The sequence below is a fragment of the Aureobasidium subglaciale genome, assembly GCF_000721755.1.
Source record: "Aureobasidium subglaciale EXF-2481 unplaced genomic scaffold scaffold_13, whole genome shotgun sequence".
Taxonomy (NCBI): Eukaryota; Fungi; Ascomycota; class Dothideomycetes; order Dothideales; family Saccotheciaceae; genus Aureobasidium; species Aureobasidium subglaciale.
The window spans coordinates 441396-465266 of record NW_013566982.1 but is presented as its reverse complement, the minus strand read 5'-3'; the positions used below and the strand labels follow the sequence as shown (position 1 = coordinate 465266).

At 50.6% G+C, this 23871-nt stretch overlaps 10 protein-coding genes across 10 annotated transcripts; 5 read left to right on the top strand and 5 right to left on the bottom strand.

The window, feature by feature from the left end:
- Positions 1 to 237: 237 nt before the first annotated feature.
- On the bottom strand, positions 238 to 4760 carry AUEXF2481DRAFT_41036 (uncharacterized protein). Its single transcript, XM_013487434.1, has one exon. The coding sequence runs from the start codon at positions 4407 to 4409 to the stop codon at positions 537 to 539; it is 3873 nt and encodes a 1290-aa protein (XP_013342888.1). The 5' UTR covers positions 4410 to 4760; the 3' UTR covers positions 238 to 536.
- Positions 4761 to 5181: 421 nt separating this feature from the next.
- On the bottom strand, positions 5182 to 7434 carry AUEXF2481DRAFT_41033 (uncharacterized protein). The gene is made up of 4 exons (XM_013487433.1): positions 6891 to 7434; positions 6806 to 6840; positions 6444 to 6749; positions 5182 to 6328 (listed from the first exon to the last, which is right to left on the bottom strand). Exons 1-4 carry the CDS (start codon positions 7141 to 7143, stop codon positions 5669 to 5671), a joined length of 1254 nt encoding a protein of 417 aa, XP_013342887.1. The 5' UTR covers positions 7144 to 7434; the 3' UTR covers positions 5182 to 5668.
- A 465-nt stretch (positions 7435 to 7899) lies between these two features.
- On the bottom strand, positions 7900 to 8615 carry AUEXF2481DRAFT_41032 (uncharacterized protein). Its single transcript, XM_013487432.1, has 4 exons — positions 8436 to 8615; positions 8290 to 8350; positions 8193 to 8239; positions 7900 to 8142 (listed from the first exon to the last, which is right to left on the bottom strand). Exons 1-4 carry the CDS (start codon positions 8436 to 8438, stop codon positions 8047 to 8049), a joined length of 207 nt encoding a protein of 68 aa, XP_013342886.1. The 5' UTR covers positions 8439 to 8615; the 3' UTR covers positions 7900 to 8046.
- A 370-nt stretch (positions 8616 to 8985) lies between these two features.
- On the top strand, positions 8986 to 9338 carry AUEXF2481DRAFT_66588 (uncharacterized protein; the record flags this gene model as incomplete). Its single annotated transcript, XM_013487501.1, has 2 exons — positions 8986 to 9204; positions 9279 to 9338. 2 exons carry the CDS (start codon positions 8986 to 8988, stop codon positions 9336 to 9338), a joined length of 279 nt encoding a protein of 92 aa, XP_013342955.1.
- A 702-nt stretch (positions 9339 to 10040) lies between these two features.
- On the bottom strand, positions 10041 to 10860 carry AUEXF2481DRAFT_80677 (uncharacterized protein; the record flags this gene model as incomplete). Its single annotated transcript, XM_013487514.1, has 1 exon — positions 10041 to 10860. One exon carries the CDS (start codon positions 10858 to 10860, stop codon positions 10057 to 10059), a length of 804 nt encoding a protein of 267 aa, XP_013342968.1. The 3' UTR covers positions 10041 to 10056.
- A 374-nt stretch (positions 10861 to 11234) lies between these two features.
- AUEXF2481DRAFT_98615 (uncharacterized protein) lies at positions 11235 to 13711 on the top strand. The gene is made up of 3 exons (XM_013487571.1): positions 11235 to 11824; positions 11879 to 12261; positions 12316 to 13711. Exons 1-3 carry the CDS (start codon positions 11411 to 11413, stop codon positions 13592 to 13594), a joined length of 2076 nt encoding a protein of 691 aa, XP_013343025.1. The 5' UTR covers positions 11235 to 11410; the 3' UTR covers positions 13595 to 13711.
- Positions 13712 to 15236: 1525 nt separating this feature from the next.
- On the top strand, positions 15237 to 15554 carry AUEXF2481DRAFT_30415 (uncharacterized protein; the record flags this gene model as incomplete). The annotated part of the gene is made up of 1 exon (XM_013487381.1): positions 15237 to 15554. One exon carries the CDS (start codon positions 15237 to 15239, stop codon positions 15552 to 15554), a length of 318 nt encoding a protein of 105 aa, XP_013342835.1.
- Positions 15555 to 17141: 1587 nt separating this feature from the next.
- Positions 17142 to 17471, top strand: AUEXF2481DRAFT_5925 (uncharacterized protein; the record flags this gene model as incomplete). The annotated part of the gene is made up of 1 exon (XM_013487327.1): positions 17142 to 17471. The coding sequence occupies one exon, from the start codon at positions 17142 to 17144 to the stop codon at positions 17469 to 17471; it is 330 nt and encodes a 109-aa protein (XP_013342781.1).
- A 1515-nt stretch (positions 17472 to 18986) lies between these two features.
- Positions 18987 to 21040, bottom strand: AUEXF2481DRAFT_277464 (uncharacterized protein). Its single transcript, XM_013487570.1, has 2 exons — positions 21029 to 21040; positions 18987 to 20971 (listed from the first exon to the last, which is right to left on the bottom strand). The coding sequence occupies exon 2, from the start codon at positions 20620 to 20622 to the stop codon at positions 19306 to 19308; it is 1317 nt and encodes a 438-aa protein (XP_013343024.1). The 5' UTR covers positions 20623 to 20971; positions 21029 to 21040; the 3' UTR covers positions 18987 to 19305.
- Positions 21041 to 22447: 1407 nt separating this feature from the next.
- On the top strand, positions 22448 to 23506 carry AUEXF2481DRAFT_80673 (uncharacterized protein; the record flags this gene model as incomplete). Its single annotated transcript, XM_013487513.1, has 3 exons — positions 22448 to 22630; positions 22682 to 22915; positions 23130 to 23506. 3 exons carry the CDS (start codon positions 22448 to 22450, stop codon positions 23376 to 23378), a joined length of 666 nt encoding a protein of 221 aa, XP_013342967.1. The 3' UTR covers positions 23379 to 23506.
- Positions 23507 to 23871: the final 365 nt, after the last annotated feature.

Sequence of the window (23871 nt, the reverse complement as noted above, 5' to 3'; positions counted from 1 at the left end):
TGGTCTGTACCACCGCAATTCTACCAACACATTCAGTCGTCAAGCAATCAGCGACAAAACAAGTGCGTCATTGACTGTCGTCCATGAAATATCTCATTCTTCTTCCTCATCATCAGATAAATCTCACAGACATTCGTTATGGGACAGCCACCGAAAACACCCACGACGTCGTCGCTCCGCGAGAGCTTATCTAAACACCATTGATGTAATTTGACGCAATTTGATGCACATTTGATACACCTTCGATATACCCTTGATACACCTTTGATATACTAATTGCTCATATATGTATCAAAGTCAGAATCGCTGGTATCCTGCATCGCTTCAGCTCGCTCGACCGAAGGACAGTACCTACTCGCATCAAGAGTTTCTCCCGCGAGACCTCTCATGCATATATGGTTGCAGCTGTTCGAATGCACAGTGATTTTTGATTCTGGTACCTTGGCGTGAGAGAGCAAATATTGAAAGAAAAAAAGTCATTGACTAAGGGTATCTAAAAAAACAAGAAATACATAAGGTCGTCATAATCATAGAATTCACTGCTTGTTTCCTTCCGTGGTAGCAGCAGCGGCGGCGGTAGGATCTGCCGACCAGTTCGCACCGATACTTCCAGCGACGATACCAGCCATGGCAGCGCCGGCCAATGCGGAGTTTGCTCTGCCACGCGAGCGACGACGTGAATCAGGGGTAGGAGGTGCGAGCGAATGAGCATCGCCCTCACCGTGCTCGCCACCAGGTGTCTGCGGTAAAGATATGCTACTACGCGATCTGGATACCGAGCGGGCTTGGAGAATAGCCTCACGCGGGTGCTTGATCGAGAACTTGATCTGGTTCAATCTTCCTCCCTTGAATCTCTTGATGAAGGCAAGTTCATCGCGAATGTCGAGAAGAGCCTGTGTGTACTCGAATGGACGTGCCTCATCCTCAACAGTGAGCTTTGGCGCAGCTCTGCGTTTGATCCATGCTGGGACCAGTGAAGCCACGAACGCGTCAGGAATCAGGCGGATGATGATACCGACTGGGATCGAGAGGGCACCCAAGCCTATCGAAATACCCCATTGCTCACCAGTAAGTCTGACAACATTGAAAGCTCTGCCACCAACAAAGATAATCATAACTTGCCCGCCGATCATAATTAGCGTAATGAAGCAGAAGAATTTGTTGCGTTGAACACCTTCGAAGATGTTGAACTTGTTGTCGAGACGTCTGTTGTTGAACATGTTGAAAATCTGCATCCAGACGAAGGTGTTGAACACCGTGGCGTTGAGTTGTTCACGTTCATCATCATCCCTGTAGCCGAGGATACCACTGCCGTTTCGCTTCTGACCGAAGTAGAGAATGTAGGTAACAACAAGTTGGTAGATGGCTTGGCCGAAGATCATCTTCCACATGTTCACGGTGATCAGTGGACTAGACTTCGGGGCGGGCTTGCGATTGATGATGTTGCGAGTTGGAGGGTCGGTTGCGAGGGCCAGAGCAGCAAACGTATCCATGATGAGGTTGACCCAGAGCAGTTGAACGGCAGTAAGAACAGAAGCCTCCTCAGAACTGGCCACAGCTGAGACGAAGGCCAACAAGACGGCGGTAATGTTGACTGTCAACTGGAACTGGAGGAACTTCTGCACAGCATCGTTGACGGCGCGGCCCCACATGAGTGCTTTGATGATGGAGGCGAAGTTGTCATCCATGAGAATGATATCGGATGCCTCCTTTGCAACCTCAGTACCGGCAATACCCATCGAGAAACCAACGTCGGCAGCCTTGAGAGCAGGAGCATCGTTGGTACCATCGCCAGTGACGGCGACGGTTTCACCCATCTCCTTCAGGCGCTTAACCAGGACGCGCTTGTCATCAGGCGAAGATCTTGCCAACACCTGTAGCCTGGGGATGACATCCAGTTGCTCTCGCTTCGACATCTTTCTGAAGACAGGTCCTTCAAGTGCGACACCGCCTTCAGTGTAAATACCGCACTCGGTAGCAATGGCCTTCGCGGTCATGATGTTGTCACCAGTGACCATGCGAGGGAAGACACCCGCAGTGAGACAATCGATGACAGCCTCTGTGACACCGTCGCGTAGAGGGTCCTGAATACCAATAACACCGAGGAAGGTCATGTCCTTCAAGACGTCCTCGAACACGGCTTGAGTCTTGTCGTCCTCTGATCGGCGGGCATTCTTAGGAGGCCACTGTTCAAAGTCTCTGTACAGCATTCCGATCGTTCGGAGCGAGTTTGAGGCATAGTTATCGATGAGGTGATTGAGCATAGTGACGTTGTCGTTCGACAAAGCCACGCTCTCCACGCCCTTGCTCGGATCCCTGATTATGTTTGTGCATTGCTTCAGCATGATTTCGGAGGCGCCTTTGACGAGGAGACGATACTTGTCGCCAACCTTCTGAACAACACCCATGCATTTTCGGCCTGAATCGAATGGCATGAATTGAACCAGCTCCGAATTCGAGCGTTCTATGCTGATTGAGTCCATTGCAAGGAAATCGCGAGCGAAGGCCAATAACGCTGTCTCGGTTTTTGAGCCGATGAATGCGGCCTTACCACCTTCCTCGCCCTCAAAAGCAGTCGAATTTAACGCAATCGACGCTTTCAATAGATTCGCGACGTCTTTGTTGAGCGTGCCAGCGAATTCGAGGGTGTCAAGGCTATCGACGTCAACTCCGTGCTGAGTTGAATCTTTGCTAGCCTTTGCGCTGAATCGAGACGAGGTACCTACGGCACCGGCAACGACGGTCATGACGTTTTGGGTGAGCGTTCCGGTCTTGTCAGAGCATACAGTTGTAGCGTTACCCATGGTTTCGCAAGATCTGAGCACACGAACAAGGTTGTTGTCCTTGGTCATACGCTTGGTAGCGAAAGCCAAGGCAAGAGTGACAGCTAAAGGAAGACCCTCGGGGACTGCCACAACAACGATGGTAACAGCAACAATCAGGATGTTGAGGAAGTTCTGAGCCTTGTCGGAAGGGCTTCTATCGTCTCCGGGAAGCTTCGCACAGAACTTGATCAGAAGAACGATGAACAGCAGCAAGGCAGCAGCTCCACCAAGCTTCGCAATTTGCTCCGCGAGCACGTTCAACTTGGATTGCAGCGGTGTGACCTCGCTGTCTTCGCGAAGAGACATCATGGTCTTTCCGTAGCTCGAGTTGACACCAGTTGCAACAACAAGGAACTTGCCAACGCCCTCGGTGACCTTGGCGCCAGAGAGAATGAAAGGATCCATCTTTCTGAGTGGTTCCTGAGCTTCCATTGCACGCCAGACCTCCTCAGAAGCACTCTTCTTGATGATGTCAGATTCACCGGTGGCAGAAGACTCATCGCATTTGATACCGTGACCCTCAATAAGAATACCGTCGACAGGGACCATGTCACCAGGCTCAAGGAGCAAAACATCACCAGCGAAGATGTCGTGAACGGAAATTTCCAGAGTCTTGCCAGAGCGAATGACTTTGACGACACGGTTGTCCTTCTTTTTGTTGAGCTTGACGAATTGACGCTCCTTCTGCCAGTCATTGAGAGCTCCGACCGAAACGACGATGACGATCGCAACAATAATAGCCACGCCTTCAACCCATTCGACGGGCGGGTTACCGGGCTCATGCTTCTGGCCAAAGGTCTGGTACAGTCCAAGGGCGAGAGAGATGACAGCGGCTCCAGTAAGCAAGAGCAGAATCTTGTCCTTGTAAGCCTCCCAAGCTAAAAGCCACAGCGGCTTAGCCTTCTTCTCGGGCAGGCGGTTGTCGCCAAAGATGCGAACGCGGTCTGAGAAAGGGCCACTAGCAGATGAGGCAGCACCGTCACTCTTGTTGACGAATTGGGCGTTGGGATTCTCGTGGTCAGTGGCCTCTTCAAATGAGACGTGGCCATCAAGGTGTTGCTCTTCCAGACTCAGACCAGTCTTACGGTCAGACCTGAGACCCTTCTCAATGCCCGAGATTCCTCCAAGGGCGTGGAATGCACCAAGACTTTTTGGGTTGAACATTCTACCCATCTGACCAGGGGTAAATGCAAAGGGGTTGTTCTCTCTGGTGAAGTCGGCCTCGGTACCAGGGTCGGGATGTAGAGCCTCGCTAGCACTGAGGACCTCGGGGCCGCCATGGCTGTCATGTGGGCCGAATGCTTTGGGAACTCCATGCTCAGGTGTGTTGACGAATGTTGTTGTCGAAGTTGTGCCTAGGGTATCGAAAGATCCGGCACGCGAGCGTGCAGGAGGGACAGACAGGAAGTTTTGGTGGCTTTGGGTCGGTGACGAGACATTGTGAGGAGAAGTCGGTCGGCTCTCGCGGTCGTTGTCAAAGGAGCTCGAAGGACGTAGTTCAGTGGGTGGAGTCTGATATGAAGTATCGATGGTAATAGTCGGTGCCCTACGGCGGCCCTGGACAGGGTCGTCCTGTGCGGACATGACTTCGATTGACTGTTTGTGTTATGTACGATGATAAAAAGGTGTGTGATAATGTGGATTTGAAGTAGCAAAGTGTTGATGGTGCTTTGTCAAATAGTCGATTGGAAGGCGACAATTGTTGATGATGACGAGCCGAATAGCAAGCCAACAGTGAAGCCCAGCAGCAACTGGCAGGGACGCAGCTTCCTAACTAACTACTTTCCCGACTTTACATGTCGCATGGTGGTGTAGTGATGGCGGAGTACGCCAAGAGCACTGCCCCAAAAGATGAAAGCGCTAATTAGCGTGAGGCTTCTCGATCGTCCCTTCCCGCCTTGGCCCCCTGTCAAAGAGCCTCATCGCCGCTTGCAACCTTTGAGCAAGCGAACAGTTATTTAGATGCGATAGTGTGCTCTCAGATGCCTCCAAGGGTGATATTGTGACTGTGGCAATGCAGAGAAATTCCGCGGAACAGAGCAACAACTGCTAAGAGTCGACGCTTGGCTCTCTCTCAGCGCACAAAACACTGTAGCCGAAAAGCACCGTGCATTTTCATAGACCGTACATCGTTCTATACAGCCGGTGAGAGACGTTGCAGTAGCAGAGGCAAGGTTTGACCTGGGGGCTGTGAGTCCACCGCGGACAGGAAACTCGCTTGGCGGGTACCATCTCGCTCCAGGAGATTCTCGTAAATTGCTGCAGGCAAGTCAAAGCGCTCTGGGCGACGTTTGATTGTTTCTGCTGCGATGCCTTGGCTGTAAACACACAGCCACTTGACAGTAGTGGCGCTTTGGTGCGACTTCATCGACCGACCCCGAGGACCTGTCTTTCACCAATCGAGCTTGGTCTTATGATGCATAGTGACTTTTACTTTCGGTGTTTGCCTCGTACATGCTGTGCTTGCGCCATACATTGTGAACTCAACACCTGCCCCATGCTCTACGTGATGGCGTGAGGATAATATCTCTCTCAAAGACGACCTGCTTGATGCGTCCGAAGCTTCGATAGGCGGGGCCATGGCATCGGAAACACAGCCCCCAGCCAAGGACAATAGGCATACCACAATGTACTCCGTATCAGACAATGAAGTCAGCAATCTCTTCGGCTTGTGCTTACCCACACGCCGTACTCGTTCATAGTCTCTTTCGTAAGAGTTGGTACTTCTGTCATAATGAGAGCCGTCATGATCCATGTTTCGCCATCTCAAGGAGCAGTCGATAGGGTTTCTATAAGCTTAATTCTAGCGACTGCGGTCGGCTAAGCACCCGTCGCGCTCATCATCATGCGCCAAATACTCTTCGCATCAGGTACGGCGCGAAAAGGTCAACACCAGGCGATTGTACACATCTTCCAACACGGTTACCCGCATTGGGGCTTAGCCAGTTGCCCGCATCACCAGGGATCTCACCCTCGCCGTCGTCCGGAGCTCGCTTTTTACGGCCGCGTGTGTCGACCACCGTCATTCCCCGTGTCCACTGACCTGTCGTCTCGATTCTGATGTCTTCGTTCTTCTTGATCTTCCATCCCGCATCATCGTGAGTCATTGCATACCAGATACACAGAGGGTCATGCAATTCAAGGCCAACGGCGTCGCCACTGATTCCTTCCATCAACGACTCTATCTTTCCAAACGTCGAGTTCAAGAATGCTGCGGCCCATTCCGCCAAGGGTGATCCAGCCTCAATCAAGGGCTGAATCGTCTGTTTGACCTGGCCTCTCGTAATCTTGTGAGGCGTAGTGATATCCAGAGGAAACACGGTAAGCTTGAGTTGCCTCGACAGCTTGTCCGGATAGGGTGCCAAGTGAGGCAGTGACTGCGAGCCAGGCAGTGTAGGAGGCGATGGTGGAATCGTGGAGTTTGGGGTGGGCGAAGTAAGAGCATAGACACGAGCTGTGGCAATGCTGTCGGCGTATGTATTGAATTCGGCCACAGGGGTCACCTGGTTACGGACATTTAGATCTGTGCGCAAAAAGGGTTGTGGAGCCCTTGTCAGGTGAAGGGGAGGCTCTGAGATCGGAGCGGAGAGCAAAGACAAGGGGAAGGAGACTACTTACATTTCCTGCTTCACTGATGGTATTTCCCATCACAATCACTTCTTTGACGCGCAAGAACGTCTCGGGATCTTGAGCTGCTGCGATGGCCAGGTTGGTCAGGGGTCCGATTGCAACAATGGTAATGGTGTCAGCTTCATTTTCCTTCAGCAGACGGAGAATTTCTTCGTGCGAACGTCGCTGAGAAGGCTTGAACATCGAAGCCTCACGGACTTGCTGAGAAGTGGTAGTCGCCTCCGGTGAGAGAGGTGCCGCCCCAGCCGCATCAAACAGCATCTTCCATGTCTCTTGAGGAGTCAGATGAGGATGCTTCGGTCGTGTCAGCCATACCAGTTATCCCTCATGCTCAGGCTTCCAATACTTACACTGGCATGAATACCCCCAAGACCATCTGTACCGTCTGATCGGAGGTTAGTCACCTGTCCATGGGAGCTTTCTGAAAATACTCACGGAAGAAATCTGCCATCATGAGCTGCTCAGCCAGCGGTTCTTCTGCGCCAACAGCGACAAGAGGTTTAGATGCTCTCAATGTCTCGAAGCCCAGCTCCTTTCCATTCTTGCTTCTCCATTCGATCTCTCTTTCCATATGGTGGAAGAGTGAAACTGCATTGCGGAGGCAATTTTGAACATCGATATTGCCAAACGTCAACGAGATAAGAAGAACGTCGATCTCATCGGGGGTAGCGGAGAATGCGAGAAGCATAGCCAGAATATCGTCGACACCCTAGAGTATGTATTGGCTTAAAATGTCCATGAATGTAGGCGTTATGCGGACGGCAAACGTACAGGGTCGGTGTCGATGATGATCCTCTGTTTTGGCGCCATGGTTGTTTCTATGCGTGTATGTTCAGTGATTTGTACGGCGTGATGATCTGGAACAGATTGTTTGTGAGGTTCAACACAGTATGTGCAATCACGATAGGTGTTATCTAATTATATGTTCTCGCGAGAATGATAGATGCTCGGTGACAGAAAGCTTGACGTTGGCACCCGCTCTTTTGGCCTTCCTACAGTAAATCGTCCTAGCATTCGATTTTCTCATTGGAAGGCTAACGAGAACGCGAGGGAGGCGATTCAGAGGATGATTCGGAGTGTATTATAGTGTCCTGTCTACAAGTCTTCCAGTCCTGCAAACGAATGAAGACATGGACCTCAATAAATTTGACTGCGTTCAACGACAGAGTAGTTCCAGCTGCCCCGGACGACACTGTCAGCACAGACCACGTTGAGACGAACAAAACTTTGCGTCTCCCTTGATATCCTTCTTCTTTCTTCAACAATGTCTAGTTGGTCGTCTTTAGAGTCTCGGTACGACTTTTCAATGTTTGTACAGGTCCATGAGGCCTCATTCAGCGTGCTCCGACGGCCACAGAATCAAATACGCCTTCTGTCCAATTGTATCTATCTTTCTTCGGGAAGAGATGGGAATGCAGCATGGACATGGGTGTGAAATCTCTATCTTGTATATACAAAATCTTCGTGAGTTCAAACGATAAGTGCAGCACGCGTTCACTTGACACCCTGTGCGCGCTGTCTCATCTTCAGTCTGAAAGCAACGGACAGTCAACAGAGGGAACCTTGTGAGAAAAGAAGTCGTCGAGAGTTCTTACCTTAAAAGACCAGCCTTCGGACAACTTACGGTCGATGCGTTATCACCATTCTTCTCGTAGAAGGCATTGCAGCACTCGTACAAAGCATCGATCTTTGCCTAATCAGCAGACTTAAGGTGTGCATGGATTGAGATCGACGTACCTGCTTCTGGCATTTGCTTTCGTCGAAACCGTTTTTCTGTATGCAAACTGCTGCCGTGTGAGTAGGCTCTCTTGAGGCACCAGATACTCCAACACACCTTGTATTGCACACGCGCGAGGGTGACACGGGGGGTCAATCTTGAGATCCTGCTCTATACCCTGCATAACATCTTCAGTTTCGGTGATTCTAAGATTTTGCGTGAAAGTGTCTTTGTCTTATCCACAGCTGGTGATGACTTCATACCATGATCGAGCTTGCGGTGGCAGTCGTGAGAGCCTTGGAGAATTGAGTGGTGAAAGGAGAGAGGAAAGTGAAGATTCAACGAAGTCACAAGACAGTTCTAGCAATTTCTGTGAAACGTCGAGTCCTTGTATGAGTGATGGAGTATGCGACTTCCAGGTGCTTCAGAGGTGGGCTTTTGACCAAATGGCCCTTGAGACAAAAGACCCCGCGCGCGTCTTCAGTTGAGCGCGAACTGGCGTCACTGCCTTTTCCTTTTCACCTTCAACTCCCCAACACCTTCCGCTTTCACACCCGTCACTTTCATCAAGGTACTTCGCTTGTCCACCAACTCTTCTCGCTTCCCGACTACCAACCTCACACACCGCAGCTCTCTATCAGCTTCCTCAAACTCAGCACTCTCAAGCCCGCGCCACCACAGGAGTCGACGGCGATCACATCAGTAAAGCCGCACCCTCGCGATCGCTCACGGTACATTCTCCCACCCACAACTTCACCACCGCTTCTGCACGACAGATCCATCTAACAAGAGATCGTGGGACTAGAAACAAACATGTCCGACACTGGATCACCCCCACAGAAGCCCGAGGGCGGCGAGCACCTCAACATTAAGGTGACCGACAACAACAACGAGGTCTACTTCAAGATCAAGCGTACCACTCAGCTCAAGAAGCTCATGGACGCCTTCTGCGAGCGTCAGGGCAAGGCTCCTACCAGCGTGCGATTCCTCTTCGACGGCCAAAGAGTCAACCCAACAGACAACCCGGAGACTGTACGTTTGCTCGACACGCGTCGCTTCTCCCAAGCGTCCTCTTCATCGCACTTTTACTAATACGATACCTTTAGCTCGACATGCAAGACGGCGACACCCTCGAGGTCCACCAGGAGCAGATTGGCGGCTGCTGATCACCTTCACGCGCCATGAACCACCATACTCAGCCATACTCGACGGAGGTGCCTATACAAGCATCAACAATCGGAGGAAGGAAAGGGCGCACTATCCAAATGCAACTTGGCGTTTTCCCACCAAGCCGGAGTTTTATTCAATGAAGGCGGCCCGTCTATACCAGCTCGAATCGGGGCCTGCGCCTTGTGCCAGTGTCGACAGAGCGACACCATATTTTCTTTCCCTCGACCCGTATTATACTCTTCTTTTCATACAAGGCTTGCAAGAGCGGTCAACGCGTCATGGAGAAATCTAGAATGATGTTGAAATTTCGATTCCTGTGCCCTCTTTCGGTGTTTCTTTGCTAAATTGCCTGACAACTTCTGTGATAAACCCTGTGATGTGCTTTCTTTGCTCAGACCTTCGCTGTGAACTCCCCGGCTAGCTGTTCTTTGCCCGCCTGGTATGCTGACCGCTGGCGTTCTGCTTCCCGGCTAGAGTGGCTTGCATACATCCTGATGATTCAACTTCCTGATACCGGTCTCGCTTGAAATCAGTCTTTGCGTATCGTTGGCAATCAGGTGCAACTCAGGGCAGGTCCTCGCTTCCAGCGAGCCACACTGTAGCTCAGAAGCGCCACAAGACCTAGCGGTCCTGAATCTACCATGGCTTTAACCTCTCGAAACTGCCATCTGGTCTCAAATATGTGATTTCCATCGTCTCTTGTCTCGTGGCCTTTCAATCGTCCCAGATAGCAGCCTTTGCCTTTACAGCATCTTCCTCAGCCTTCTTCTTGGCTTCCCTCTCCAGATCTCGCTTCTTTTTCTCTTGCTCTCTCATTGCTTTGTCGTAAGCTCTTTGCTCCTCTGTCCTACGAGGGACTTTGACTCCTAGGGCACCAGCGATCAGACGGTGGGCCACAGCATTGGTCTTCTCAGGGCGACGTTCGGAGGACGTGGTGGATGAGGATGTGGTGCTTCGAGACGGTGGAGTTGTGCTGCGAGTGGGAGGCGAGGGAGCGGCCGAGCGGTACTTGAGGTGAGGTGGGAGATAGGTAGACTTTGGCACTGCGGCTGGTTCTTCGGTAGACTTGACTGTGACCTTTGGCGATGAAGGAGTCGAGATATTGTCAAGATCTTTCTCGGACGCGACTTCTTCTTCCCACGAATCCGCTACCTCTGTTTCTTTCTTTGCTGGTTTGCTGAACTTGGTGTGAGGAGCAGTGCCTCGAGTTGCCGCATTGGGAGTGTACTCCGCTTGATTACTCTTCTCCTGGAGGGCTGTGGGCTCAGGCTTCTCAATCGTGCGGTCCGAACCAGTAGGAGTCACAGGTCCACCAGCAGTGGTCTTGGTGAATGTGGCAGAGGGCTCGTCGTCCACAGCCTTTCTAGTTATGGGTGTGCTGGTCTCCTGTGACTTGTTTGCTTGGGCGTACTTTCGGTGAGGAGGCGTATAGCGAGGCGCGTCGGCGTGACGTTTGCCGTTCACAGACATCTTCTCCATCTTCTGAGAGAGTTTGTTGGTCGACTGAGAGCTCGCCATGACGAACTTGTTGATCTGACGAAGAGATTAGGAATGCAAGATCGAAAGGAAGACCAGTAAATATAATTGAGCAACGATCCAGCAAACAATAGAAACCAAAGGGAAACCAGCAGCTCAAATTTATTGACAAAAAGTCTTTGGTATGCGACCCCAAGCCAGAAAGTGAAATCGCAAACTCTAAACCGGACCCCACGTTTGGGACCGAACTGTGGGGATCTCAAGACCTTGGCATCACCGTCACTGACATCATGCTCCAATGATGCTTGCAAGAACTCGATGCGGTGAACGATAGTTAACTATAAAGACTCTCGAGGGTTTCGATCTTAGGCGCAGACACTGCCCCTAGTCATGACAGCGTACACACTGCGCGTATCCGACTGGCCGGACGGATAAATTGCCCTATGAACTCACCAGCTCCGGCCTCGGCCGGGAAGATCTGCTGGTTGCCGAAACTCCACTCGTTCATGCCGACAGTTTATATACTGACGTGCTTCTCCGCAACGACAACTATTCAACTCACAGAAGTCCAAGTGAACGAGGAGAGACCACCATGCCTGTTCCCCGGTTGACTTCCAATCTCATTCGATCATCGAGGACACGGCTCTTCTCGTCCTCGGCTGTGAAGCATTCTTATGAGGATACGGTACAGAACTTGAAGATCGGAAAGCATACCAGAGTCCTATACCAGGGTTTCACTGGAAAAGTCGCGACTCAAAACGCAAAGGAATCCATTGAGTATGGCACCAACATTGTTGGCGGTGTGAAGCCTGGAGGAAGTGCAGATCACTTGGGCTTGCCAGTTTTGTCCACTGTGAGAGAAGCGAAGGAGCAGTTAAAACCTGACGCTACTGCCATCTATGTTGCCGCCCCCCATGCTGGTAAAGCAATTGAGGAAGCCATCGAAGCAGAGATCCCATTGATCGTCGCGGTTGCTGAGCATATACCTCTCCATGACATTCTGCGGGTACGTAGCAGCCTTACATTTAGCACTAAAGGAATCTCACACTGACTTTCCTAGATCATGTCTATCCTCAAAACACAATCGAAAAGTAGGCTAGTCGGTGCCAATGCGCCTGGCATTATCTCAGCCATCGGGAAATGCAGAATTGGGTTTCAACCATTACCGACATTCTCTCCTGGCCACATTGGCATCGTAGCCAAATCAGGAACTTTGAGTTACGAAACAGTAGCCTCGATAACACGTGCTGGACTTGGCCAAAGTCTATGTATCGGTATGGGTGGAGATGTTGTCGCAGGCACGAATTTCGTAGATGCTCTGCGAGTCTTCGAGACAGATGTTGACACCGAAGCTATCGTTCTTGTTGGCGAAGTAGGTGGAAGTGCTGAGTTAGAAGCAGCAGAGTGGATCAAGGATTATCATCGCCGCGAGAAGAACCCAAAGTAAGTTCTTCCGAAGAACGGTCGATCATGAGTTGCTAACATGCCTTGTAAAAGACCAATCGCTGCTGTTGTCGGAGGTAGAATGGCGCCGCCCGGGAGAGTGATGGGACATGCAGGTGCTTGGGCAGGTGTTGGCGAGGCCACTGCAGAGGAGAAGTACAAGATCTTGCAGAACGCAGGCGTTACCATGGTGGACCATCCTGAGAAGTTCGGCAACGTTATGAAGACTTTACTGAAGCAAGCTGGAAAGGATGTAGGAAAAATTCAACAATCTGCCGCCGGCAACCAGCGCAGAAGCATGCATACTGCGAGGCGACTGCGACCAGCAGTGACCAAGGAACTCCCTAGAATCAACACAAGTCAGCAGAGGAGCTTACATCTTCGGAATCAAAAGGCTGTCGATCACCTCAGCAAGTCTCTGGAAAGCTTCACTATCTCTGAAGAGACATCAAATGATACAGACAGCGTATACTTGAGCATTTCTGTTGATCGCTCGAGTCGCGAACCATGCGTCATCGCGTCCCCATCTACGAATCCTCGCAAGCTTCACCACCGTCTACGCCGCTTCCCCTACTCCTATCTCAAGGGACCTGACCAAAAAACCATTCAAGCGGCGATCGAGCATCTCCAACTCGACGCTGCGCCGCCAGCTGCCCATGCTCAAACCGCAAAACTCATCTCCCGTTTGGCAGAACTATACCGTGAGCAAGAGGCCGTGAGTCTGGCCGTCAATCTCTCAGTATCGTCTTCAGGCTCCCTCCACCTCTCGCAACCTCAGTTGTTCTACGACGATGCAGCCTTCAAGTCAAACAAAAGGCATTCCGAACTTCACGCTCTCCGTGACGTGTCCCAAGAATCTACCGTCGAAGTCGAAGCCGAAAAATCAGGGATTGTGTTCGTGAAATTACATCCTGATGACGACAGCGCCAACATCGGAACATTGGTGAACGGAGCAGGACTCGCCATGAACACAGTCGACGCACTTGCTCTACCACCTCATAATGGTAAATGTGCCAACTTCCTCGACACCGGTGGTAAAGCAACCTCAGAGACCGTGAAGACCTCCTTCGAGTTGATCCTCAGAGACCCTCGCGTCAAAGTGATCTTCGTGAACATCTTCGGTGGCCTTACTGATTGTGGCATGATTGCGGATGGAGTGATCATGGCTTTCGAGAAGGTAGATATGCAGGGCAAGCCAGTGGTTGTAAGGCTGAGAGGAACAAACGAAGAGGTGGGCCAAAAGAAGATTGCTGAAAGTGGACTGCCCTTAGAAGCATTTGATGGGTTCCATGAGGCTGCGCAGCGAGTCGTCGAGTTGACCCAAAGCACATGAGTATGCGACCGTCTCATCCGACTCCGAGGAGTCAACATTCTGGTTTCGTCATCAGAATTACATACCCAGACTTCTGAGCCTACTATAGAGGTCAACTCTCACATTTGAGCGTGTTCGACCGAATGACACTGTGCTTTTGGTCAGGCTACTACTTTGTGGAGCAATAGGGGCAAAGTTGCTGCAGTCTGACTGCAAGAGCATTTTACAGCATCTTCTTCTACAGGACCATGAATTTACCCCAAAGTCAATTTTCCAATTGCCATTCAATCTTCACACCCAACTTCCAAAAACCGCTATCCACAAAAATACACCCGAGCTCCCAACCTTGCGGCTCTCCACATTCTATCATGAGGCCCTTCCTTATTCTCGTAAGCACTGCCGCTCTAGCGCTCGCCAACCCCATTAACATACTTGCTCACGATGCTCGGGAGAGCGAACTTATTAGTGGCAGGAATGTCGAAAGTCTTGACGCGAAGAAGGAGCTCAGTAGATGGACGAACCTTCACCCCCGCAGTCAGTATTTGATAAGTAAGACCCTGTTTCGTTATCATGTTGTTGAAAGGTGGTTCAATCCTTCTCCGCTACATAGTGAGATTGAACAAGGGGGACTTAAAATTCTATCGCCAAGTGCTCACATACAGACATGCGCGTGCTTCAGCTGGATCAGGCATGGACTGATGCTGGAAAGCTCCTGCCTTCTCTGCCATGACGACTACGAATCCAGCAATACTCCTCCCGATGCAAACAGTCAACATTACTTCCTTGACTGCTTCCATCGGTATCCAAACTCTTGTCTCGCTGCACGCACCGTCATCTCAACATGGAAATCATCATTCTCATTAGTACCGCTGTACTGGTGGCCGCAAGCCCACGCAATGTGTTCACCCTCTCTCCTCGTCAAATTGATGACCGACCTCGTCGGAAACATTGAGCAGACCTGCTCCAACCAAACTTTGATCAATGTCCGGGCCATAAATCGTCTCCATCGAATCAACGATGCCGCTGTCTAAGAATAATCAAACGAGCTGGTTGGCAATCACTGATGCGGACAGGAAAGACATGGTATATCTTTCCACCATATCAGGCAGGATCGCGGAGACAACCCGCGTGATGAGAACCAGTACTGATGAATCCTCTCGCATCCCAAATAAAAAAGTATTTTCCTTCACCACGAAACTCATCCTCCTCTTGATCGGTGAAGTGGCTCTGACATTCGCCGCACCCTTGAGAACAGATCGCCGCAATATTGCCAACGAAAATGACCTCATCTCCAACCGCGACGACGAGCTCGACTCTCTGCCTTGAGCCTATCAACTAGAGATATGGCCACGCTTCGTTACAATTGGTGCTACTCTGCTCAAGACCGAAAGATGGTGTGAGTGATATAGCTCAGCAGACAGGAAGGAGAGACTCAAAAACACACGTGCGATCATACCATCGAATCTCAACTCAGAAGTCGAAAGAACATCATCTAATCATGCGCAAAAAATATGCTCGAGCAACATTTGAGTCCATTCCTCCAGTTCGAAAGTCTCTGACGCACATCCGCATAATAAGTGCTCTGCACACAACTGTTTCCCCTTCCCATCCTCCTCCGAACCTCCTCTTATTATCATCAAATCATTCTCCACGAACATCAACTATGAAGCTCCTCTTCATCCTTCTCGGTGCAGTCAGTCTAGTAGCCGCCGCCCCAATCCGCGACTCTCAAGCTCTTGATGACTGGGACTGCAACTGGGCATGCAAGTTGTTCATCTCTTGGCCACCATCGTCAGCATCTTCTGCCACCTTGAGCGAAAACGAAAAAGAAGAATTCAAGATCGAGAGCGCCCGACGTCGAAGCACAGTGAATGAACTCCACGTCAATGGAAGACCAGGGACGTTTGCAGAGAGAGCACTTCGTAGGGCAGGGACAAGGTTGCGACGAGACATGAATGCTGGTGTCGCTGAAAGAGTTTAGTCAGCCTTGGAAAATATGATCGGAGTCGATCACTTTGTCAGCCGTTTTACTGCATCCAGCAACAGCGCAAGGGACGGTCAAGGAGGTGCCTCTCTGACCTTATAGAAGCGTGAAGCGTAAAGCTAGGTACAGTTGCAACTAAGCTAGCTTAGACGTCAAAAACATATTTCCTGATAATGCTCAGACAACATCTCCCCACCTCTACCAACCTTTGCGGATATCTTGTAGGCACGGGGAGCTTTGACCTTAGGATTATATAGATGGACGATGTCCCGCACAATGCGATGTCCTCCCCTCATCCCCTTAGAAACTTCTTCTTGCGCACATTAAATTATCAACCATGAGACTCCTACTCCTACTCAGCGTTATCGGTCTGGCGACTGCAGTCCCAATCAGCGACTCTCAAAATCTCCAGCCTGCCCCGTCCGATGCTTCGCTCTAAGCCAGCGACTCTCAGGCCCATCAAGCTTCTTTTGACTGCGACTTCTTCTGCTGGTTATCCAGTTTCTGGCCACCATCACCAGCAGCTTCCACCACGTTGGACGTGAACACAAAGGAAGAAGCCAACGTCGACATGAGCAGTGTTTGAGTAGAAAGCTTTGTTCCACGCAAGACGAACGATAAGGGATGATGGATGTTACAGAAGAAGTTCAATGCTTGGAGATGCTCCGACAACCAACTTACTCCAACTGTTGCCTGAGCGCACTAATACATCAGAGCACAACAGGATTGTGGAGTGAGCGTGTACCTTGAGTTTTCTGCTCTCGAAAAGTGTGGTTGAGATAAGCTCAGATGTGAGTGATATTGGAAGGTTTCATAGAAACATGTATCTTTCGTAAAGTCACCCGACAGTCTGGATATCTGACATAAAACCGCAACGTATCCTTGAAAGATTGAGTCATCACTTCTTACTCTGCTTCCTACGTGCTCTTCCCGAACGCAAGGCATTACTCTCTGCAGTTCTCCAGCATCTGTCATGAGACTTGCCATCATCCTTAGTATCGCCACTGCATCAACAGCAGTTCCGGTCAGCCAGGAACATCTCCATTTCCTGAATCGATGCGGTCCATATGATACAGATTGTCATGAGATACTCCAGACATGACCAACATCGACTCCCACACCAACATCAACTGCCACCCATATGATTCAGACAAACGATCAAGTCGTCAAAAGAGGTTGAGGTGGTCTCGGGTCAAAAGGGACTGTGTGGAGCCACCCAAAGCGTGAGACGAGGTGTTCAAGAAGCTTTCTACCATTGGTTGAACGCATCCTTACGGTCCAGTGCTTGAACGAGGGAGTGAAGCTAAAGTCGATATTTTCTTCGGAGAAAGCGTTGGTACTTGGGGCTCGAGTGTGTCCGGTTCGTACTATTTCGAGCTTGATACATCTTGTATCCATCACACCATCAAACCAATGGGGATGAGATGATCGACCATACGGTGGTCTGATTATATTATATAAACATGACATGCCACCAAAAAAAAGATAACATCCTCCTCCTCATCTTCTACATTCCTGGAACTTGCAGTGCATGAGCCTCTCTGTCTTCAATCAACTCTACTATCAATCCTCTCGACTTCAATCATGAAACTCATCCTCCTCCTCAGCGCCGCTGCCCTAGCCACCGCACTCCCAATGAGCCCACCAGAGAAAAAGTACCACTATGAATCGGAGCCCTGCCCGCTGAATGAGTCCTATTGTATCCAGAAGATGGAGCGCCGCCCACCTGGAGTTCCACCTGGTGACTGTGGCAGAGGACGTCACACCCTGGAAGACGGGAAGCACACCGGCAAGAAGGAGCGCCGCCCACCTGGATCTTGTACCGTGAGAAGTCACCCACCATCCAACAAGGAACCCACCGGAGAAACCGAGGAGATGGGCGTTGGAGCAATCAACGAAGAGGTTGAAGCTTGAATCAAAAAGAAGGTTGCCACCGGTCTGGCGATTGAGAGCTGGTTGAGAAATGGTGGGCTGATGCTTTGATCTGTGAGGAGGGTGTCTCTTCGCTAGTTTCCTGGTAGACGTGGTTGATCGTGCTCAATTTAAACTCTTGGTCCTTTTGATGGCCTGATGGTTAGGATCCACTGTGAACAGTGGAAGGTGATGGAGATCATGTCACTAGAACATTGTTCATAGTTATAATCAGCCCCCAATGACTCCTTCCCAAAATCTGCCATTCTCACATCTCAAGTACTCCTCTCACTTCAAGACTTGTTAGCGAGTCTTTCGTCATGCAACTCATCATCCTTCTCAGTATCGCTGCCCTAGCGACCTCGCTTCCAGTCAGCCAGGTTGATGAAATCCTTTGTTGCTCTAAATTGGGTTGGTCTTGTCCGACACATTATCGCAAATTGAGACCACCACCTGCCGTTCCACAACACGTCAACGAAGACATTTTCCAGAAGGATGGCTAGCCTGTCGAAGCATGCAGGTGACCTGAGCCGGATCGCTGCACACAGATGCTTTCCGATGGGTGCAAGGTGCATCTGTACCATTGAAACTCATCCTGTCCAGCGGGCGAGATAAACGGAAAAACAAAGAGTTGAGGCATTTATTTTTGCGAAGAGGGCGACTCGGTACAGAAACTGTGGTAGGATGAGGTTGATTGTGCTGGATTTCTTTCTGAAGCCGGTGTTGCGTCGATTCGATCCGTGGTTTTCGAGCGGAGATGGAGATTGTTTCAAGAGGGTATTGAATATATAAACACAGTCAGGAAACAATTACTTCTTCCCACAACCTCCTACTCTCGTACCTCGTACGCTCTTCTCTCAAGTCAGAATCTACCATCAAATCTTTCGCCATGAAACTCATCCTGCTCCTCGGTCTGGCTACTCTGGCAGTCGCGCTTCCGCAATTCTTTCCTGGTGGGTTGCCCGATGACCCGTATGACGACCATGACTGCTCTTTGTACTGGGAGGTCGGATGTCCTTGGGACTTTGAGTTGTTCCAGAACAAACATGACCCTCGAGCACTACCAACCACCTCCAACCACCAGACCGCACCACAGGTCAAAGCCACAGAGTGAAACGGATCAAGGTGGATCAGCAGGAATAAGTGGTTGTGGTCCATATGAATATTATATGTTCGGATCCTGTATCGATCGTCCGGCATGAATGTCTCAGAAGCTTCTCCAGCTGTTCGGACAGGGTGGAGAGATGGCGATGAAAGGGAGAACTTTAGTCTCGAAAGCGGTAGTCAATTTTGTTCTCATCCAACCCACCTACCCACCCGGTGTCCAATGCGAAGAAAGTGGAGAGCGTAAATTGGAGAAAGGAAAACACACACGAAAATATTATCTTGGAAATGATCTTTCATTCTTTCGCAAATTTCTCCAGTGAGAGTGATTTCTACACCATGATGATACAAAGCCTGTGAACGAGTGAAAACGATTATCAAGAAAGAAGATGACAGGACGCCATGCAAAGGTCCGACGCATGTGGCTGCTTTTTCGCTAGAAATGCATAAACAACTGACGAGACACCCAAAAAGTCCTCTTCCGGAACGCCGCGCAAAAATTTCGACAATTCAAAAAAGGAAAAAGAGAGATAGAGACACGAGAGATTGTGAGAGAATGAATGAAGGAGATAGGTCGTAAGACTCAGCACTGCTGAGTTTTGGTCGTGATGGTTTCGCGCGAAGAGGCCATGGGCCTGGCTAAATGGGTGGGCAGCCCTCGACCTGGTCAAAGGTCTGTTCCGAGGACGTTTGCAAAATCGGTATGTTTGAGGTTACGATAAGAGGTCTTCGCTTAAAAGTCCACGCTCCAACGTGTAGTCACGTCTCGGCGCACTCTGTCGGCAGCCCACTGTGGAAAGGTACCAAAGTCTTTGCCCTCGTACCACGAGTCGAAGCCGGCTTTGCCACTGCCTAGCAGCATCATCTCTTCGTACTGGTCGGCTGTAGGAAGCTCGATACGAGCCTCGAATGATGGAGCCTTGTTAAGTCTTTGAGCATTGAGTGATGAATTTGCTGGCACGAGCTCTTGTAGGACATTCAAGGAGCTATCTTGACGTCGCGTCTCGGGGGATAAAGGTTTCCGGTCCTCGGCCGATGAATTGCGTTTGCGACTGCGGCTGCGAGAGCGCTCAGAAGACTTGGCCGATATGACTGGGGAGAGAGGTTGTGGGGGGAGAAGGTATTTGTTTTGTGAATTGTTGGGTCGCAGGTCTGTTACCGGGGGTCCAATGGAGATAAGAGGGCGAGGATTTGTCGAGTCTTCTTGTACATTGATAGGCGGCGGCGGCCTGCGTCGTCGTGACGGCTTCAAGTCGTCTGATGAAGAAGAAGGATTGAGGCTGTCTACGGACGGGGATTGGCCGTTCCGCAGCTTCTCATCGACAATGCGGTGGCTGACTTGTCGCGAGAGGTTCTCGTTCGTGGCACGCCTCGTGCTAGGTCTGCTAGCGCCGCTATCGCTTCTTGCAAGGTTGGTCTTTGAGCCGTTTCGTGCAGTACGAGCAGGAGGCGGAGGCTGTAACATCCACATGGCATCAGCCCTGGTGTCCATGCGCGTAACGATGGGCGGATGAAGCTCGTTTATGGGAGGATTCGAGGCAGAATGATAACTCGTCGCAGCTGATCGGTCGGTAGTAGCGGTGCGGGCGGTGAGTGGACGACTGACAGTGCTGGCAGCGTTGGTAGACGTGCGTCGACTGGTCTTGTAGGGATAGTTGGGCCCCCAGTAGTTGTCGTCTTCGTCGTCTCGCTGCCAATGGCGCAGGTTCCACGTGCTGTCGTTGCTCTCGTTCTGCGTCAGACCCAGATTGACGCTACTAGCGACATTACTGGCATTCTCATCACTTGTCCGCGTGCGGCCTTTCTTCTGGGCTTTGCGTTTGGCAGGAGCTGGAGTGGGACCAAGGTCTATCTCGGTCTGCCAGTGGACGTTTGTCGCAAATGGGCTGGGGTGTCGGTAGAGACCGGGCTGTTCCATCTCGAGAGCATGCTTTGCGACGCGATCACGGTCTGCCTCCTTTCTTCTCTTCTTGCGATATGAATAGCCGGTGCAGGGGGCACATGATAGGTAGTAGAATAGCGCGGATTGAATGCCACGATGGAGAGCCATGCCTTGTTGAATTTGTAGCAGGATCTATGTGAGAAGAGTATTGTTCGAGCGATGCATTGCTTCCCGGCAGCCAGTGCCGTGTCGTGTGATATTCAAGCGGGCTGGGTGTAATCGACGCGGATGCCTGACGCGGGTGCGGCTGCAAGTGCTCGTAGGGTCGAAATGGCGGTTGTCCACGGATGACGCCTGCACGCTGATCTCGTTACTGCAAATATCCTGCCGTGTCGTATCGATTTCCAAAGGATCAGCGCAGTCCGGTGCCTCGTCAGGCTTTCAAGGGTGAGAGGGAAAGAGAGACAGAGAGAGTAGCCTCTCGTATAGAAACAAGATGTCGAGGGGAGGACGCGCTCTATTCTGGGAATCAATCAGACGAAGGCCAAGCTAGCCAAGGCGAGATGCTCCAGACTCGTTTCGTTCCGCGTCAACGTTGGCAATGCGGAGTCCTGCTGCGCGAAATTATGGTCGTGGCGTTTTCAAGACTCCCGCGTCACGCAAAGGGAGAGAAAGCACTGTCGTCGCCTTGTAAAAGGATGTTGGCCTATGGATAAAGGGGGCCGTTGAAGGGGAGCAGCAAGGAGGCCATGTAACAAAGCCCTGCCTTGAAACAAGCAACATGAAAATACTCAAAGACGTAACTGGTAATTGCGATGTTCATCCCAAGTCCTCGAACCATCCAAGCAAGCCCATCAACCATGCCCCGCCTGACATCTCTCTCTCTCGGCCCGCCCGTATTCACCCTTCGCTCCCTCTGCAACCTCCGTCCCTGCACATTGCTTGTCTATGTTTTGCCTGCAGATAGAGTGCTTCTACCGACATTCCGTCCACTGTGATTTCCTTCTATATGACATAGATACTATACGAGGAAACCTACGCTTACAACAGTCTTGCATGCTCTTCTCATCTCATCTCATCTCATCTCATCTCATCTCATCCTCGGTGAGCAGAGACGCGTTCAGCTCCTTGTCAAAAGGGCGGGCGCGTTTCCTGTCTGCCAGCCCCTCTTCACCCTTGGCGGCCCCACAGTCCAGAAGCTTTGTCTCGGACTTTGGTTGATCCGTCCAAAGCGTCTTGTTCATCCTGGGTGTTTGCTTTGTCGTTTCAGCCCGGTAAAGTCCATGATCCAAATTAATCCCAGATCGACATACCCATGCGGTCACCAGGAGTCTGTCAGGTTTCAGATCTCTGTTTGACCTTCTCGCACCTCCTTTGTCAGCATGAACAGTATAGTCACGAACTGCTGTAGGGGACCATCGCAGACGTATGACGGAAGTCTGCAGCAAGTTGTGTTTGGGCTTGTCGTATGGTTGAACCCACACACGACGCTATCGAAACCCACAGAATTCATTCCTACGCATGTTATCCACAACCAGCCGTCTACTCGCCTATCGTAATGTGGAGAGCTGCCTCGCGGTCGGTCAGTTCGTGATGATCTGAGCACATCTTCATGAAAAACTCCTTGTCTCAACGTGATCATGGCGGCACAGGCATCTCAACATGTCCACATGTCGCAAAGTCAAGTGGCACAAGGATTGATGCCCATTGACCGTCGATTCTGAAAAAGGCAATAAACAGTCACGCTGAGATGAGTCGGTAATGGTAGAAGTACGATACCTCAGGCTGTCAGCTCATTATCAACCACCATGATCATGTAACAATGGCGGTTGTCGCAAAAACCACTTTAGAATCCACTCGTAGACAACAGAGGTACACAGACCGCGTGTGAAGCTCGACGCGACGCAGCCAACCACAACCACCACTCATCAATGATAACACTGCAACATAAAGTCGAACACTAACCACTGCTTCCATCGCCGAATATTCAACTATGACGAACGATCTATACAGACAGAACTATGGAAAGGCCAAGGCCGCAGTGGATGCCAGAAACATTGACGATGCTGTCGCCACATGTAACACCCTGCTCGCCGACACAGAGCTTCCTCGCTACTATCGTATCAAAACACTAGTATTGCTAGCTTCAGCAAACAAAAACTGGCGTCAGAAAGAGGTGTGACTTCTTCCTTTGAATATAGGAAAGAGTGACTCTGACATATACCAGGATTTACGATTACGTGCTGAACACACATGGTATGAATCACGGAATTTACACCCTAAAGGTCAAAACGACACAACCGATGCTGTGCTAAAGGAACTTCGTGGCATCTTGGATGAATTCAAGACCGATCAGACCAAGAACATGCCGCTAAACTACGAAGATGAATTGTCTGCTGCTCTGGCCGAGACGGAGATTGAGGATCTGGCCGATATTGCAGATGGAGAAATTGAGACCTTGGTACGTTGTATAATCTTCCGGTCGCCGTGTCTCACCCCCCATACTGGAGTGAAAGATTCTCAAGGCTGTGACCATGCGCAATGATTTCCTCAGTCTCGCGCTGTTCGTGGAGAAATAGCAGACATTGAGACTCAACGTCACAGACAAAAGCACTGCACCTAATTGCGATTGTGGCTCTATCTAGACTACATGCTAACAACACTGTTCTATACAGGCCGATGAAGAGTACGCTCGTGAACAGCAAGCAAAAGATGGACCGCCAATCGAACTCGCAAAGTCCGCTGTGGCCGATACAGAGGCGGAGGTCGCCATACCTGGTTCATCACCCAATGCCTCTTTTGCGCCCGCTTCAACCCTCAAGGCATCTCAAGACATCTTGATCAATCAGACGCGCGATGGTCAAACTGCAGGTACTAGGATGGCACATCGCACCCGTGGCGTTGGAAGACGTCCTTCCTCTTGAGTCACGTCAGGCGCCACGTCCATCTTGCGCAACCTTTCTTTTCTCCCGGTCCAATCATGAACCAGTGGCCAGGTCAAGTTAGCATTAGGAAGAGCGAGAAGGCACAAGTCTCCTTTAGTAATGTCGCACAGCTCATTGATCGCAAACATTCAAAACACACCATACACGTTACTGCGGTTGTGAAGAAGGAGAAGTTGCTCGTGAATCATAACACAATGTCGTCAATTGCTTGACGGTCAAAGTATCCTGCGACTCAGACCATCACCCAGATTGTTTTACTCTCAGGCCCATGCTAGCACCAGAAAGTTTTCCCCCTTCACTCGCCAGTCTCAGACCAGCAGAAGCAATGGGGCGACAGAGAATTAGGGAATTGCGGAAGAGGAAGTAGGATGAAAGAAAGAAGAACGGATGCGACGAGATGGAGGTACTTATAGAAGCGATGAGAGCGGCTGCTTACATAAGAAAGCGACGGAGTCCAGTGATCTAGGCTGCC